This window comes from Vombatus ursinus, unplaced genomic scaffold, assembly GCF_900497805.2.
Source record: "Vombatus ursinus unplaced genomic scaffold, bare-nosed wombat genome assembly UNPS02009132.1, whole genome shotgun sequence".
In the NCBI taxonomy this organism is placed as follows: domain Eukaryota; kingdom Metazoa; phylum Chordata; class Mammalia; order Diprotodontia; family Vombatidae; genus Vombatus; species Vombatus ursinus.
In genome coordinates, this window is record NW_020948910.1 from 189357 (window position 1) to 208111 (window position 18755).

Genomic DNA, 18755 nt, shown 5'->3' on the forward strand with positions numbered 1-18755 from the left:
GGGATGATAGAGAGGAGGGCAGATTGGAAAGGGGGTAATCAGAAGCAGATACTTCTGAGGAGGGACAGGGTCAAAAGAAAGAATAAAATAAATGGGGGGGCGGGATAGGATTAAAGGAAATAGAGTTAGTTCTTCACAGCAAGTCTCCTATGGAAGTGTTTTGCATAACTGCACACGTATAGCTTGTCTTTTCAATGAGGGTGGATGGGGAGGGAGGAAGGGAGAAAATTTGGAACCCAAAGTTTTAAAAACACATGTTTAAAAAAATGTTTTTACATGCAACTGGGAAATAAGAAATACAGAAAATGGGGTACAGAAATCTATCCTGCCCTACAGGAAAATAGAAGGGGAAGAGGGGGAGAGATAGCAGGGAAAGCAGACTAGGGGAAGGGGTATTCAGAATGCATGCCACCTTGGGGTGGGGGGAGGGGTGAGATGGCGTGAAAATTTGGAACTCAAAATCTTATGGAACTAAATGCTGAAAACTAAAAATTAAAATTAAAAACAAAAAAAAGAAAGAAAAACAGGCACACTGATGTGGCAGTGGTGGTGCTGCGAACTGGTCCAAACATTCTGGAAAACAGGTTATATGATGCCCTTTGACCCACAGATATGAGTACTAGGCATATACCCCAAAAAGATCAAAGAGAAAAGAATTCCTTTATGCATAAAAATGCTTACTGTAGCTCTTTTTGCCAAAGAACTAAAAATTAAGGAGGTATCTTTCAACTGGGGACTAGCAGAACAAATTATGGCATATGAATATAATACAATACTACTGTATTACAAAAATGAAAAGGACAGCTTCAGAGAGACCTGGGAACAGGTATATGGAGTAATACAGAATAAAGTGAGTAAATTAGAAGAACAATGTATGATGTGACATTAAAATTGTAAAAACAATTCTGAAAGACTTTAAGAACTCTACTCAACTAAATGATCAACCATGATTCCAGAGGAGTGATAAAGAAAAATACTGCCCATCTCATGATATTAACACAGTAGACTAATACGCAGAGTGAAAAATGTATTTTTAGACGGCCAAAGTGTCGATTTGTATTATTTGACTATGGTTATGATAATGCAGCAATTGCTCCTTCCTTTCACTTTGATCTTCCTTCCTTGCTTTCTTTTTCAAATTCTTTTCAGTGGGCAGGGGGAGGGTGGAAAGGGGAAAAAATTAATGCTTAATAATGGAAATTTTAAAGTTTCTATAAAAATAAAGATGGAAAAAATTCACAAATATTTGATAAACCAAATAACAGAATACTCAGATAAGAACTCCCTATTTAACAAGAACTGTTAAGAAAACTGGAAATCAGCACAGAAGAAATTAGGTTTAGAGAAATACATCATATATGAATGTATGTTTGTTTTTTTTCCTTAAAGAATTTTATTACATAGAAGACATAGTAGAAAGAAAAATTAAGGGAAGACACTTTAAAATGTCACCTGATACTATGACTGGCTTGAAGAAGCATTGTATTGATATACTGCTATGCCCACTGATACCACATATCACATGTATCTCTTCAATATATCTTTCAAGTCATAAACTAACAAAACTCTTTCATAGTCTGTTCCAGTCAAGCTAACTGGTTTATTGCTTCTTACAAATAACTTGCTTGCCCCAATCTTCATATGTCTGTATGTACCAGCACATTCTTTTCAAGTACTCTCCCAGTAAGTTCCTTCAAAACTTCAAAGTTACCTACTCCAAAAGCCTTCTTGAATTCGCTTACTAATCACTATTCTGCTCCTTGATAATGGTTTATACTACATTATTTTTCACCTATGAGTATGCTACTTGACATAATTCTTTTGCCTAAGGGCTCAGAGTAAGGGAACAGGGCATCAAGACTATAGTTAAGACTCTACAGGTCTAGGGGAACTCAGAGAAAAGAGAATGAAGAGAGAGAATACAGCAGATACTTGATAAATGCTTATGCAATGAAAAACCTTTGGATTTGAAGTCAAGGGTTACGGGTTTGATTTCTGCTACAGATGTGACCTGGGCCACTTTCCTTCCACTCTCTGGACCTCAGTTTCCATATTTATAAGATGAGGAAAAGGACTGGTGGGGAACCTGTGGCCGTCTAGGTTCTCAAGTGCGCCCCTTTGACTGACTCGAAACTCTGTGAAGTCTCCACCCTTAGACTACTGTCTAAGAGCATTTCCTCTAATTATTATCAGAGTATTTTACACATAGTGTTCTCTTCCAAACTCAACTGGCAAGAACTGTCCCTTCTGGGGACAGTTAGGTGGAACAATGGATAGAGCACAGGCCCTGGAGTCAGGAGGACCTGAATTCAAATCCAGCCTCAGATACACAACACTCACTAGTTGTGTGACTCTGGCCAAGTCACTTAATCCCAATTGCCTCACCAAACAAAAAAAAAAAAAAAAATCCCTTCTATCTATCTTCTCCTTTCCTTCTCTGACCCCTAAACCTCTACTGTAATTTCAATACATACAACAGGAATTCTATAAATGATTCTATATGAGTGATAAATTGTTGTTTCCTATATGAGTGATAAATTGCTAAAACTAAGAGTTATAAGGAACTTTAAGCACAATCTAATCCCATACCCTCTTTCTAAAGATATGGAAATTGAGAAATTATAGTTAATTGACTTACTTTGGATCTTACAACTCCTTTCCATTCTATCATTTTGTAGGATAATCTTTCAGGGATTATCCTTTGAAGGCATAATAATCCTCTAAAGGGTTAATAACAGGATAATCTTTTGAAGGCAATTCTAGAAAAGAGATTCTTAAATTCAAGTGGCCCCTTATTTTTCCTGTTTCAGGTTTTCCAGGGAGAAATATCTCAAAGTAACACCTAGAATTTTACTATTAAAAATTAGCTATTAATATAATATTTAGTAGCGTCTAAATATTTAACATTGTTGCTGTGGCATACTAGGTAGATGAATTCTAAATAATCCATTTAAAGAAATATTTGTCATGATTGTTTAGGCAGAACAGAAGGGAGAGACTTATGATACATCAAATAATCTAGTGAAGGGAAAAGACCTCTGATTTCATTGATATTAGGAATTCCTAGGTGAAGAAATCACCTCTACAAATTCACTTTCTCTATAACTTATGAATGAGGTTAAGCAATTTGTCCAGAATCACACAGTCAGTACGAGTTAGAAGTGGGACTTAAAACCAGGTTCCTTAGCTTCAAGGCTGGCTCTCCAGCTCCTACACAACAATCTTTCTAATATAGGAAGGTCAATAAGAATTTCAGGAATAGTAACAGCCAATAATAATAATTAATTATTAACTATTAATAACAATAATAATCAACTATACCAATCTACTTGTATTTCTGAGAAGGCAAAAAGCTGTTCTAAGTTTTAGAAATCAACTTCTTACACACACACACACACACACACATTTTTTAGAGAGAGAGAGTGTGTGTGTGTGTGTGTGTGTGTGTGTGTGTGTGTGTTCATTCTAGAAAATGACCCCAACAACAACCTGCAGGTTATGTGCTTTGAGCAATCAACCACTTGACCAATGCATTTCTAAGACAGTGTAGTCTTTGAACATGAAATGTAACACTGAACAGTTAGAACATGAAATGTACCACTGAACATTCACTGGCACACAAAAAAGACTACCAGGCTTTACCACTAGATGTCATTTTAATCCTTGTTAATCCTATATCAGTGAAGACGAAAATTCAATTAAGCTGTGTTTACTTCACCTTCATGAATATTAGAACAGGAATTCCCAATAGGCAGATAGTGAGGTTATAATCCCTAGGGTTGTCACCATGGAAATTTCTGGCTTGATATGCTAACTTGGGTCCAATGGAAGTAGAACAAAGCTGGAAAATTCTGGTATGCCCTCTTCTCTTCAATAAAATAGCAGTTTCCCCAGGAAAAAAATGCTGATGTAATTAGGAGGTGGTATGGATAAGACTGAAATGCCAGCAATTACTGGCCCACACCTCTTGAGCTTGCTGCAAGGATTATGTTAAGACCTGGCTGCTTTTTGCTTTTTCTCACTGAATGTACTTTAAGATTTCGGATAAGCAGGAAAAAAAATAGTTTTGCAACCCTGAATTTTAGAGTTTTGGTAGTTAGTTGATATAGAGGCTAGAGCCCTGAACCTAGAAAGAGAAAGACCTCAGTTGAAATCTAGCCTCTGACACTTATTAGCTTTTTGACCCTGGGTAAGTCATTTAACCTGTCTCAGTCTCAAGGAGGACATAATGAGATAATATGTAAAGCACTTTGCAAACCTGAAAGCACTATATAAATGCTAGCTTATTTTTTTATAGGAAAATAATAATAAAATAAGCAAAACTGCAATGCCATTTAGATACAATGTGGTATCCATCTTCCAACTTTCTGAGACATGATACTTGGAGTTAGGATTTTTCCAGTATTTCACATCAAAACAAATAAGATGACAATTTTGTTTTCCTTACCACACTAATGAAGATCTTTGGAAATGGTATTTCAAGCACAGTTCTTAAAAAAAAAAACTGCAATCCAACCATGTCTCCTTCATCTTCTACTTGTATCATTTTTATTTACCCAAATGTAATACATTACATTTGTCCCTGGATTTCATCTTATTAGCTTCAATCCAGTGCTTTAGCCTAGAAACATTTTTGTATCCTGATTGTATTTTCCAGTGTTAGTTAACCCTTTCAGCTCTGCATCATCTGCAAGTTTGATGATCATGTTTTACATGCCTTTAAGTGACTGAAAAAAATGTTAAACAGCACACTGCCATCACAGGTCCCTGGAGTATTTTGATGAAGATCTTCTGTCATGATGATATTGAGCCATTAGCAACTATTCTGAGTCTAGGCATTCAAACATTTTTTAATCTACTTCAATGTATTATCTAAACTACATCTAGTAGTATAAGAATAGTTTGAGGTACTTGATCAAAATCTTCATCACAATATAGCTATAGTATTTTCTGTATCCAATAGTTTGGTAAACTGGTTAAAAACAGGAATAAGTAGTTAGTCTAGCATGACTTTTTTTTATATTATTTTTTATGACTGGTTCTTCCTGTCTCACTCAGTCTAAAAGTGCCAGAGATACACTTTTACATCCAATTCTCCACATTGACTAGCCTAGAAGCTCTAACCTGCTCTGTTTCCAACCTGGACTGATTTATCCCTCTTTAGGCAACTCATATATCACCCCTTCCCTCCATCCCATTCTATTCTTCCTCAGTGGAACTCTCTCTTTTTGTATCTTCAAAATTTTATTCTTGAGCATCTCTCATATAGTCTGGTTTTCCACTTAAAATTTTAGTACATAGAAGTTTATCTATCTTTTCCACTGAAACCTTTTGAAAATTTGCTTTCCCAAAATCTACAGTGTATAACAGATTATGTTTAGATTTCCTTTTCTCTATCACAAACCGTAAAACAGAGTAGTTACTTCCCTCCAGATTCCCATTTCTATCACAGAAACCAATTCTTCCCCATAAGTAAGAATCAAATCCAGAATGCAACTTATCCTTATTGGTTTCTCTATCTTTTGAAGGATGAAATTTTCACTTAGGCAAGTCAATAAATTATTATCTGTTCTTTTTGAAGATAGATTTCAGATAGCTAGATCAAGACCAATTCACTTCTACTAGCTTAACAACAATAGGTGATATTTATCATGTGTTTTAAGGTTTACATAGCACTTTACATAGTCATTCAAGCCTGACAACAATGCTGTGAAGTAAGTACTACAGATATTATTACCAATCCCACTTTCCTGGTGAGGTTCAGCAGGCTTATTTGATTTTGCCCAAGCACACACAGCTAAATGTTGGTTTAGGAGTTTTAATTCAAATCCTCCTAACATCAAATTCAGCACTCTGTCCATTACGGCATGATGCTTCTCTGTTTCATTTTCTTGTGGGTTTAGACATAGATGACAGAAATGCCTTAATATGAACTAGTCACTGTTGTTGATGTTTTGCTGCTCAGGCTTCAATGAAGTTGGCAAAACTTAAATCTTGCTGGAGAGTTTAGCAACACTTCAAGGTTTACTGTGTAAGCAACATGATTTGCTGCTCCAGCATCTAGACACCAAACTCCCTCTATTGAAGGATGGTGGTAAGAAGAAAATATGCTTAGTGAATGATGGCAAGGTGAAATCTCTAATAAAGAGAAATCTTCTGAGTATACTGTTAAATTTTATTGCAGAAAATTTTTAAAATTTTTATATGATGACTACTGCTACAAAATGTTAACAATTTATATTGCATATCATGTTGCTTCAAATACCATTAAAGTAAGCAACCACTGCAAGAAAAAAAAACACTCTACAAATCACTGTTGCTTCAGGAAATAAAAGCCACATTCAATTATTTATTTCTTAAATTTCTTTACTGCGATGCCTTTGGATGCACACACATTAAAACACACATGCATACAATTTAGTATTAAGAGAAGCCAAAAAAAAAAAACCCACATTAAAAAATTCAACCTCTCATTTCCTTATTTAAAAATTAATTTTAATATAAAATATCTTTTATGAAGCTCAAAGTATGTAATATAATCTTACATTTTTGTACAAAAAATGACCCCTAGTTCTACACACCTGCTTCTATGGTAATAGTGGCACAAGGGAGAAATGATAGGGGGCAGCGAGATGTAAGTAGCAACTAAGAATCACAGTGTGTGAATCATCTACAGTTGTGAATTTAACTGATAATACCCTAAATATGAAACCATTATGCAAAAATCATTAAGCTCATACACTGTTGGAAAAAATGAATCATTTTTAAAGGTGCTTATAAAGTACTGACTCTCCCATGTATGTCATAGTAAGGAAAGTGTAAAGCTTTTTCTGCATTTTTAAATAGTGATAGATTCCTGGGATGTAACATGGCATAGCGGTTAGAGAGCCAGCCTTATAGCCAGGAAGCACTGCTAGCACATTCATATTGGCAGTATGACCCTAGGCAAGTCATTAAACATTTCCAAAATTTAGTCAACTCTCTAGGTGTATAAATTGCAAAGGTGCTGAACTACAATCTACAATGAATTAGTTCACTTTAATAGTGAAATCACAGATCCAGCCCCTACACCTAAAGTCATGGTCACAAAATACTAACTGATCCTAGGTACATCCATATTCAGGTATTCCAACTCATTCATTTTATAAATGAGGAAATTGAGTTCCAGAGAGATAAACTGCTTGCTCATCCATTATCACAAAGCTGATTTTTCAGACTACTGGAGAAAGGACACTTTCAAGAAATGATTCCTTAATAAAAAAAATATGTTTTTCCTCAGCCTTCCAAAGCTTAAATTCATAAATCTTTGGCAGAAAAAAGTACCAGCTGATTTAAAATGTATAATTATGATTTTTAACAAAATGAATTTGTAATTGTTATTTTGGGGTTGTTAAAATACAAAAGCATACACGCATATGTCAAAAACATTTTAGTTCACCTTGAAATAAGGAGACTGTACAAAAAAACCTGTCACAATGAAGTTAAGTATTAAATCATAAGTTGCCTTACCATGTGGAGTAATTGTCTGTACAGGCTTGGTGGGAGACTTGACATTCCATATTGTCAAAGTGCCATCTGAATGACTACAAATGAATTGTTTTCCTTCATGGTGCCAGGCAACTGAGTGTATAGCCTATGTAAGGTAGTCAAGAAGAAAATGTTCATTTAAAAAATAATTAAAAACTAAAATATTCCTATTTGTAAATGATTTATATTTTAGAGTTTTTAGAATATCCTCAAATTAGTATGCTTACTGTAAATAGCAACAAGACTATTTCCTAATATATTAAATGTAAGAAAAATAAGATTTCATTTGAAATTAATGAATACTTAATTTTTGCCTTTTTTAAAATTCCCCACTCAATATGATGAAAACATTATGCAAGCAATATATATACACATATATTAGTATATCAATATAATAATAATGATAGTTCATTTTCATATAGTGCTTTAGGTGAACAAAGTACACTTAAAAGCATCAATAAACTCATTTTAAAATAGATAATCACTTCCATTAACATCCCTGAAAATAAGTACTTTTGGAGCAGCTTTATCAAAGTATTACCATGGCACAATGAAAGTCTAAAATCTATTGCACAATGTATTTTTTTTGTTTGTTTCATAAAGAAAATAAGCTACTGCTTATACCACAAAACTAAATGTATTTCATCAACTTTCTTCTTTTCTATATATACAGCCAATTTTTGATTCCTATTAACGGAAAATAATATAACTACTCCAAATATCATTTCTATTGGACTCTAGGAAAGCATTATTTTCAAAAAAGCAAATTTAGCCTCTTTTTCTTTGGGATAACATTAAAAATTACTGATCATTCTTGAAAAACATACCACTCAGTGGGAATGGTACAGAAATGTTCACAGCAATAGAGGGATAGAAATATGTCATTAAATATTTGAAGGAGTTAAATCGTGAATGAAGGACTTTATATACAATCTGCAAGTGTTTATAGTTGTTTTCTGTGATTCCTTATCATTTTTCAAATCTACCAATAATCAAGCATTTATTAAATGCCTCTGAAGTGTCAGGCACTATGCTAGGTGCTGGAGATACAAAGACAAAAAATGAAATAATCCCTCCTCTCAAGGAGCTTTTTTATAGACTTTATTCTATTAATTTTTTTTACACACACACAAATACACCACCTTTGTCCAGACTGTGCACTGAAAAATTGTATCAATATGTGTAAGATGCAAATGCCATTTACCCTAAGTGCTGCCAGGTATAGAGCCAGAGTACCAGATTATGATCAAAGCAACCAACGGGGAAAAAAATACTTAGCGAGTAGGAAAGCTGTAAATAGGAAAGAGGTAGAAAGGTAGACAGGGCAGCCCAAGTTACGAACAAAGGAAGAATATACCAGGTCAGAGAAGTGAAGGACAGATAGGAGGCATAATATCTGAGAGAAGAGAAAAAAGTGAGTCCTTGGAAGACTGTAATACAAGGAAAGTAATAGAACCTAGTGATGTAGGGAAGATATCTGGATTTGAAGTCTGAAGAGCTGAGGTCAATCTCAAATCTAACTCAAGTCCAAGGCTCTTTTCACTTTCCAGTAAGATGAGGGCATAGGGGCAGAATAGCTAAGCCTTGAAGGAAAAAGAAGGGAATGTAAATGTAGTCTCAGAATGTAAATGAAAGCTAACCACCTGCGAGGAGATAGATAGGTAAATGACTAAAAGGTAATGGAGCAAAAAAAATTCAGGTAAATCAAAAACAAGAAATGACAGGAGAATAAACAGAAGTGAGGTGCTCTTATGAGTAATTATCTATTTTATATAACTATTCCTATGGTAACAGGTATCACATCTATGGAACTCCTAGTCATATGCTACAAAAAAAACAACTCTGATGTACAGAGGCCACTGGATTCTTTAAGTCTATTCTAGTGGAATAAAAATTCTTGAAGGTTCTAAACCAAGTTTGTAACTTGTAACAGTGTAACCTGGTGACAAATTATATCTCTGTATCTAAGAATAAAACTAGCTAAGATTAGAGAAGCTCACCACCTCCAAGCTGGCTGTGGGGTGATCAATTTTTTGGCCACAGCAACTCTCAAAAACCATGAACACATCAATAGTCATTTGTTAAGCCTCAAGTTAATTGGGGAATAGCTGAACAAACTGTGGTATGTGAATGTAACCAGATATTGTTATGCTGTTAAAAAATGACAAAAAGAGATTTCAGACTTCTGGGTAGAATGAACTATTGCAGAATGAAGTGAGCAGAACTCCAAGAATAATTTATAGAAGGACAACAACAATAGTAATGATGATACTAATAGCTAACATTTATATAGGACAGTTGTAAGGAAGAATGGGTTTATGTTATAAACAGGACAAATATTTGCATTTCTGAAATCATGAACTTTCCTATAAATTAGGGGTCAGCAAACGATGGCTCATGGGCCAAAACTGTAGCCTGCCAACTGGCTACAGTTCGGTAATCAAATCTGACAGATCTATCATCACATTAAAACGTAGAGTTCATCACATCTAGATGACTTGAACTTTAAAACGTAGCTAAGTGCTCTGTCTCCCAAATTCCTATACAGCCTATGACCTAAGAACATTTTTTACATTTTTAAATAAAGTTTCATTGTATTTAAAAAGATAAAAAATAAAACATTCTTAGCTCACTGATACATATAAAAAGAAGCTGCATTGGATTTGGCCTTTGGCCCTCAGGCCATAGTTTATCAATTCTGGCTACAACCAGTGTACAAATAGAGTAAAGAAAAATAATTATACTTTTTCTGCCACTAATGCTTAAACATCAGGAGATTAATATCTCATGACTAAAGTTTTATGATAAGTGATGATCTTACAATATGCAAGGTCGTACCTTGGAAATAAAATTTTAAAGAACATAGTAGCTTTCATTTGACTGTTATTTTAGGACAAGCCAAATTAAAAAGATAGATCTTGCACCTATGTTCTTTATTAGTCAAATCCAAGTAGCTCAAAACATAATTAAAGAGCAAATTATTAGTTTGTCTTGCTGTTATCACTAAATTTTTAAAAAGAAAAACTCAATTCAAATGAACTTAGATGATTTATTTTTAAAGTAAATTATTTGTTTTGGGCCTAGGTTCAGGTCATAGAAAAGCTGAAGTCTTAAATTAGGAAAAGTAACTTTAAAATGTTTATGGAAAGGACTGTACAAGTGTCACTTTTTAATATAAGGGATTTTTTTCAAGTTCTAAATTCACAAATGGGGGAAAAGTAATAAGAAAGCATCATAAATAAAGTCATATCACAGAACCGCAAACCGACTTTACGTGATTACTTGAGGCCAGATCTTTATTTTTATATGGGTAAATGTTCATATTCATGTCAGCTTCCTGGCCTTACCTCAATTACCCTGCTTATTCTTTTTCAGATGAAAGCTGGTGCGCCTTCTATTTCCTCATCATATATAAGGATGCATCTAACAGATACTAACTTGGTCCTATTAAACCCTTCACACAGGTACTTCTCCAGTTCATGATCACTGTCAATAGTTCAGTAATCAAACCTGATAAATCTAATATCACAAAAGGATGTAGAGTTCATACAATCTAGAATAGCTAGGTGTTCTTACTCTTTCTTAAATTTAGAAAGCAATTCTCTACTACCCATTTTGTTCTGACCTTTCCATGCCTAGTACCCAGATGGTTCCACCAATTTGTGAAGAGGGCCATTTTATCATGGATATTTTTCTATTTTATTTATTTATTTATTTATTTATTTTAAAAACATTTATTGGCCAGATCTATACATAATAAAAATGAGTCTGGTAGTAAGGTAAAATATGGGTTAGAGGAGGAAATGGAAAGGAGGGAAAATATGTTAGAAGGGAATTGAAATTATCAATAAGGGCCTATACTAGAACAGGAACAATGAGAACAAAGGAGAGGAAAAAAGATGTAAAAGAAAGAACATACATGTGAGAAAAAGAGGAGTAGCAAGAAAATGAAACAAAGGAAAAAAAGAGAACCAAAAAAGTACTCTTTTCTCTTGTCTCTAAAGCCAAGGGAAGAAAAAGTATCTAATAATACAGAGAGATCAATGAGCATAAAGACTGAAAAGAGACCATCAGACTTGCTCATTAGTCATTGGTGACTTTTACGAGAACAATTTAAGTAGAAAGTTTGAAAATAAACCCAGATGGAAAGGGATGAAATGAGTTTAGGTGTGGCACCAGCTAGATACTCTTTCCAATAAGACTGGTAGTGACTAGTAAGAAAAAAATGGGTCAGTAGCTTGAGCAATCACATAAGAAGGGCTAAAGGAAGGTTTGCTTTTTTTTTTAATTTTAAAGGATTAAGAAGACAATCTGTAAGTTAATTTGAAGGAGAAAGACTAAAGATGCAAGAGAGACAGAGGATAATAGCTGAAGAAAGGTCTTACTGAAAACAGGAAGGGAAAGAATCAAATACATAGATTAGCAACCTTAATAAGGCTAACGCTCACCTAAAATAGGAGGGAAGGAGGAGAGAAAAGTTGATAAAGTTGAGATATTTTGAGATATGGAAGAAGGAAGTTGGACAAACTCCTATCAGTGGACAGTCTCAATCTTCTAAGTAAAGTAGGAAGTTAACTGAGCTACAATAAGTAGGAGATGGGGTGTGAGGCAGAAGGGGACTTCTGGATATGGAGAACAAATATTAAACAAACTTCAAGTAATAATTTTTCATACAGGGATATTAATTTTCCTTTAGCATTATCAGTCATTAGGCAAAACACTACTAATAATTAATATTCTGAATAGGACCTATATTATACATATACATTATTTCATTCATTCCTAAGTTCCCTACCTTCTTGAATACACATACTGACAAAAGTAGACATGTAGACTATTTTAATTTTTAACTATATTATATATACATATGCATGTACATACACACCATATAGCTACATGTAATTGTGTGTATATATGTACATATATTAACATACAGCACTGCACACAACTGAAAAGATCAATTCTAAAATTTGAGTGAGATCTTTCCAGTGCTTACATTAATGTAATCCTTGGAAAATCCATTAATTTAAATGGTCATCTAATATGTTATTGTTTAAATATATTTTGTGGCCTGAACATGCTAACATCATTTTTTAAAAGGTGCTCAATTTGTTTTACTATATTTCTATAAAAATTATACATAACTTTTCTTATTATATAACCTTATAGAACCCCTCAATTCTCAACTAGCAATCTTCCTTCTCTTATAACAAAAGATAAAAAGGAAAGAAGGGAAAAAAGCAGCTCAGCAAAAATGACCAATACACTAACTAAATCTGATAGTACATGGAAGGTTACACACATAATCTCCCATCTCTTCAAATAAGAGAAAGAAATGATGCTCAACTTTTAAATACAAATTAGTTTAAGTACTAGGGGAATCTTGCTTGGTACTTTTTAAACTATGAAAAATAAAACATCAGCAAAATACTTTGATTTTTAATTAAAGAGACTCACCTCATCATGTGTGTACCTATAATCTGCTTTCTTTGATTTGAGGTCCCATAATGCTACTGTTCCAGATTCGAAACCAATCAAAAGCTATAATAAAAGAAAACCATTATCAAAAGGAACACTATCATTTACATGCAATATTTATCATCAGAAAGTAAAGGTTTCAGTAGGAACAAACATCTTAATTTTGTGTTTTCTCATTTGCTCTGAAGTAATAATTTCTAAAATCATTGAACTATTTCATCTCTCATTATCATGCACATAGGTCAAGTGTGGGTATTTCATTAATATAAATATTAGGTTCTTGAGAATTAGACACTTTCATTATACATTAACTATTCACTTACTTTTTTTTTTAAAGAACTAATCTAAAAATCACAAAAATTATCACAGAGTTGAATCCAAGTACATTTTCAGTTCTCTAGAATTGTATTTTGTCATTAAATACTTACTGCTACTTCTTTTTAATCCCTACTACACTGAATGCCCATAATGTCTTTTTTCCCCCTAAAGCAGTGCAAAGTCTTTTACGTGTTACCATGTTTAGTAAAAATTAGTGGCAGGTATATAATAGTTAAGATCAATTCTGTTACTTGTCCAAGGTTCTACTGGAAAACACAGGAGAAAATTCTCGATCAAAAAGAGCAGACCCTGAGAAAGAAAATATTATTTCATCTTTCTCTTATAACTAAACTATAACCAATAATACAAGATACTCTGAATACAACTCAAAGTCAATTTAAAAAAATGTATTTTTTTAATTCTTTTTTTTTTTTCTAGAACGTGCTTTTAGAATTCAACGGTTATGGGCTTCTATAGAATCTTGGAATGGGGACAAAGTTCAGCATGCATCAAAGCTCTAAGGAATTTGGAAAGGCTCTCCACTAGAAATAAAGTCAAAATTTGGGATGTGTGGTTAATATATGATAATCAAAGTTTTTCATCTGAACAATCTAAAATTCCATAAACCTCCTGGTAAAATCTGATTTCTCTTATATTTCTTTTCTTCACCTCCTCCAAATACCATAGTCATTTGATATCTACTGAGTTAACATTTCATCATAATGATAAGGCAGGCCTCTATCACTAGATGTCAAGTTTAAGGATTAAAACAGCTCATAAATATTTTCTTTAAAAAGTACCTCAATAATGCATAAAAATAACAAGATACTTTGAAAAATATGTCAAAGAGTACAAAGAAGTTTAATACTGCATTGGCTCATACTGGAGCCTTCTACTGGAGATCTATGCATTTGTGCATTTCTTATTCAAGGGTTCAAATATTCTCCATGCCTATTTCACCCTCATATATTGTTTTTGGTTACTTTTTAAAATTGACTTCCCGAAACATAAAACCACTATAAAAACTGAGGAAGGAGATGTTGGGTGATGAGTTTCTGGATTAAACTAGACACACAATTTTTTAAAAATTAATAAACACTCAAGGAAGTATATAAGTATTTACTTAATATTTGTAAAAATATTGTACTATATTGAGTAAAATATTAAATAACAGACATGATCCTTTTACTTAAACTACTTAAAATTATGTTTTGAATGCTTTTGATGTACATTTGCTGTAAAATTGAAGCTTTCATTACTTTTAGGTATTATTGACCTAAAATCTTTCTTTTACTATGGGGACAGAACAACATGAAATTGATTTACCCTAGGAAATAAGAATTTATCGGTAGCTGTAAGGAAAAATGCACTACTGATAATGAGGATACATAAAAATCAGTTTATAGTGAGTTATGGGAATAATCTTCAGAAGATCTTGTAAATATACATATTTAACACATTTTGTTTTAGTAGATGGTTAATAAATGCTGTGAAGAAACTAAGGTCTCTCTCTTTAAAAGAAAGCAGGTTGTTCAGGGTGAACCTAAAGTCTAAGTGCAATTTTAAGTTTAAACTCTTTAACAGTAAAATTGCACTAAGATTTATTGGAACATCTTGCATTACTGGCCTCATACCACAGCCTGTGGTGATTCAATTGCTGAGTCTGGCAAAAGTCCATTTAATGAGCAATTTAGGAATGAAGTTGAGATAGGAGTAGCAGAGGTTTATAACTCCTCTTAGAGAAAGTAAAATCTACCTGGGAACATAAGAAGAAATAGTGTAAAAGAAAATTAACACCTCTATTTTAAATATCAGCTGAACAGAAGATAAGACAACACAGACCAGAAACCAAAATTATCTGAGACAGCCTCTAAGTTGAGGAAAAAAATAAAATATATATCTAAAGGAAATGAAAATTGGTTATAAGGTACATTTAATTATATTTACAAGAGTTTTATTTTAACCTTTGCTCTTACAGAAGTCATTAAATGAATCATTAGAAAGATAAGTTAACATCAAAATATATTGTTTTTTATTAAATACCTTTTATTATATACTTACACCTATTTATATAAATAACATCCCTAAGATGAGTTTGCTTTGTCTGTGCTACTCTTGTCAGGTACTTCTGATTCCAAAGAGGCAGCAAACCAAAAATGCACACTGCCATAGAGAAACTAAAAAGCTATTATGTTATTTCTTCAACAACTTCAAACCGTTTTTAAGAACAAAAAGTCACACATCTAAACAAGTAAGATCTGAGTTTTTGTCTAATACAGTTTAAGTGGGATCCTACCCTAAAAATACATTAGAATTAGACTTTAGTTTAATTAGAGAGTTAGACTATATCATTTTTCAAATACCACAGAGAGAAATCTGTGGGGAGGGAGGCACTCCAGGAGTGAATGAAATAATCTCAGCTCTAGGAAAGGGCACATTCAGGGAACAGTAAGTAAAGCAAACAGCAACCACAAATCCTGCACTCATTCACAAGTTGTGCCAAAGGAGCACAAACTTCAGCAGGTTCTTCTACCACGAAGCTACCAAGGCTTGAATTATAGTCATATCAATAGGCTGTCTACTTTCAGAGGAATAGCCTAACTACAGAGAGGTTTATCACCACAGGCTAGCCATTGGTGATCAATTCTTTGGCCAGAACAACCTAGGAAAAAAAGGAAAAATACAAAATGCACTTCAGTCCTAAATGACTCCCTTCTGCTTCCAAACTGACTGCGACAAAGTGTCAGAAAAGGGGGTATGAAGAAAGACTCATAGTTTTCAGTCTGTCTATGAATATTAATTTAGCTTTTAGTATTCTAAACATGAGATCCTTGTCCTATGACTGAGTGTACATACTAATGGAAGAAATACATTATCAGTATTGACCATATAAAAGAAAGTTGCACCTAAACAAAAGGAGAGCTCACAATTACTTCCTGAGGAACAAAATAAAAGGATTGGCAGGGCTGATTTTATTGTGCATCCAAAGGCAACACGAAACATAATTTCATAGAACATTTTATCATTTTGTACTGTAGTACTCAAGATAAGCATTTGCAGAAAATGAAGATGACTACTATTTATATACTAACATCTGTGACAGAAGATGAGGAGACAGAGAAATGCTAACTACTTGCTAAGACCCTCCAAATTAAATCAACATATACTTTGACGCGGTGAAATTGGTATAAAGAGTTCGATAAATATTTGCTGGATTTATATTTCAGCTTAGTTGGTCAAAAGACATTTAGTAAGGACTTACTATGTTTCAAGACATTGTGCTAAATGCTGAGGATACAAAGAAAGGCAAAAACCATCCCTGCCCTCAAGGAACTTACAATCAAGTAGAGGCAGTCTGAGAGGGAAAAGCACTAGAAGGGTTAGGGAATAAAGAGGAAGAATCAAGAAAGTCTTCTGCAGAAGATAAGATCTGAACTGAGTCTTAAAGGAAGCCAGGGAAAATAAGAGGCAGAACTGAAAGAGCAGAGCATTCCAGGAGTGAAGACAGTCAATGTAAAGGCACTAAGACCAGAGATGGAGTACAGTGTATGAAGAACATCAAGGAGGCCAACAGAGCTATATACTAGATTGTGTAGAAGGGAATAAAGTGTGAGAAAGTGAGGAAGGTTATAAGTTTTGAAGCATTTTAAATGCTAAAGTAGTTCATATGTGATCCTAGAGGTAACAGGGAGCCATGGGAGTTCGACCGAGGAAGCAGCTTGGTGGAACAGTTGATAGCTCACCGGATCTGGAGTCATAAGGCCTGAGTCCAAATATGAACTCACCCTAAGCAACTCATTTAAACTGTGTCCGCCTTGGTTTCCTCAACTACAAAATGGGAATAATAATAACAGCTACCTCCCCTAAGGTTGTTGTGGGGACAAAATTAGATAATATTTGAAAACTATTTAGTATAGTGCCCGGCACATAATATGCACTTAATAAATGCTTGTTTCCTCTATTACTTTCTTCACTCAGCAGGGAGGTAACATGGTCAGACCTATGTTTAGCAAAATCATCTTGATAGCTAAACTGAAGGATGGAGTGGGGAGAAACCTGAGGCAAAGAGACCAATTAAAAGGCTTTTGCACCAGTCTGGGTAAGATGTGATGATGGCCTAAACCAGGGTGGTGGCTGTGTGGGTGAACAGAAGGGGAGGCATACAAAGGATGCTAGCTGTAAAAGTGAAAAACAAGGTTTGTCCTCTGGACAGGTGGACTGAGTGACAATGAGGAGTCAAGAATGATATCAAGGTTGCAAGCCCGGGTAACTTCAATAGTTACAGGCAAGTTTCGAAGAGGGAAGAGTTGGAGGGAAGAGTGATGTAAGATAATAAATTCTGTTTTATACCTATTACATGTTAAGTTGTAGATACCTATGGGACAACCAGCTCAATATGTACAAAAGCCAGGCCCAAAAGTTACCACAAATACTACCTCAGGAGAGTGCAGCTTAAGTCCAGCTTTATTGTATTGGGAAATTTTTAGGCAACAGTTTAGATTTCCTACAATGAAAATGATTCTAATTTTTTCTATTGTTTTACAACAAAATGGGTAAGATATATAACCTATGATATCAAGCTAAGTACTTTTTGGTTTTTAACATGCTTTTTTGTCCTTATGTGGAATATTCAAAAATATTTTAGTAATAAAATTTAAAATACAATCTACCTTTCCCTCATCCATTGGATTATCGCTTATATGGACAACAGGTCCTGGGTGAGATTTAGATGACCTAAAGAAGAAAAAATTTATAATAAGATTTTCCTTAATTAACAATTTCCAAAGACTTAAATATATTCATTTAAAGCTAAATAAGTAGGATGTGAACAAATATTTTTAAAAGATAGAAGTTATGTTGTCAACTCAATCTGCTCTACAAAAGGTATATAAATGAACTGAGATGAACCATCATGAAGATATAGCTAGTACTGAATCACTACACTAAGATCCTTACTATTCAACAACTGTTAAAAGAAAAAAAAAATCTGTTCAAGGCTGCAATTGCCATTTAAATCTACATATAGAAACTAAATGAAGATTGTTCTTGGCAGAGCTAAAAGCTACCACAAAGAAGTATGTCATATACTCCTCTCCTTTCTCCTGTAATCTTACCATTCCGGAGGACAGCCCATCTAATTTCATAGACCAGATCACAAATAGACCAAACTAAAGATAAAGTGATGGCCTATGTTAATGTAAGTAATCAACAAAAGCAACACCACCCACTCTTGCTCAGAGAAATAGGGCCCCTACAGATAAGAATATGGTTGAGTTGATGCCTATTCAGTGGGAGGAAGCATGTCCCTATTCTTAAATCCCTATAAAGTTGAGAGACCACTCCCACTTCGAGAGCCATCTGTGAGATTATATGGACACCTGCTACCAGTCCCACCCATTTGAAATTGTGTTCTACTGAAAGTAGGGAAAGAT

General features: G+C 33.9%; 1 protein-coding gene across 2 annotated transcripts in view; it reads right to left on the reverse strand.

Moving 5' to 3' along the window:
- STXBP5 (syntaxin binding protein 5) overlaps window positions 1–18755 on the reverse strand; it is a 204918-nt gene that overhangs the window by 127437 nt on the left and 58726 nt on the right. For both annotated transcript variants that reach the window (XM_027850654.1, XM_027850655.1), the window contains exons 6-8: window positions 17994–18057; window positions 12985–13068; window positions 7510–7633 (exon numbers count right to left, since the gene is read on the reverse strand). In XM_027850654.1, coding sequence (XP_027706455.1) covers window positions 7510–7633; window positions 12985–13068; window positions 17994–18057 — 272 coding nt within the window. The remainder of the gene's footprint in view (window positions 1–7509; window positions 7634–12984; window positions 13069–17993; window positions 18058–18755) is intronic.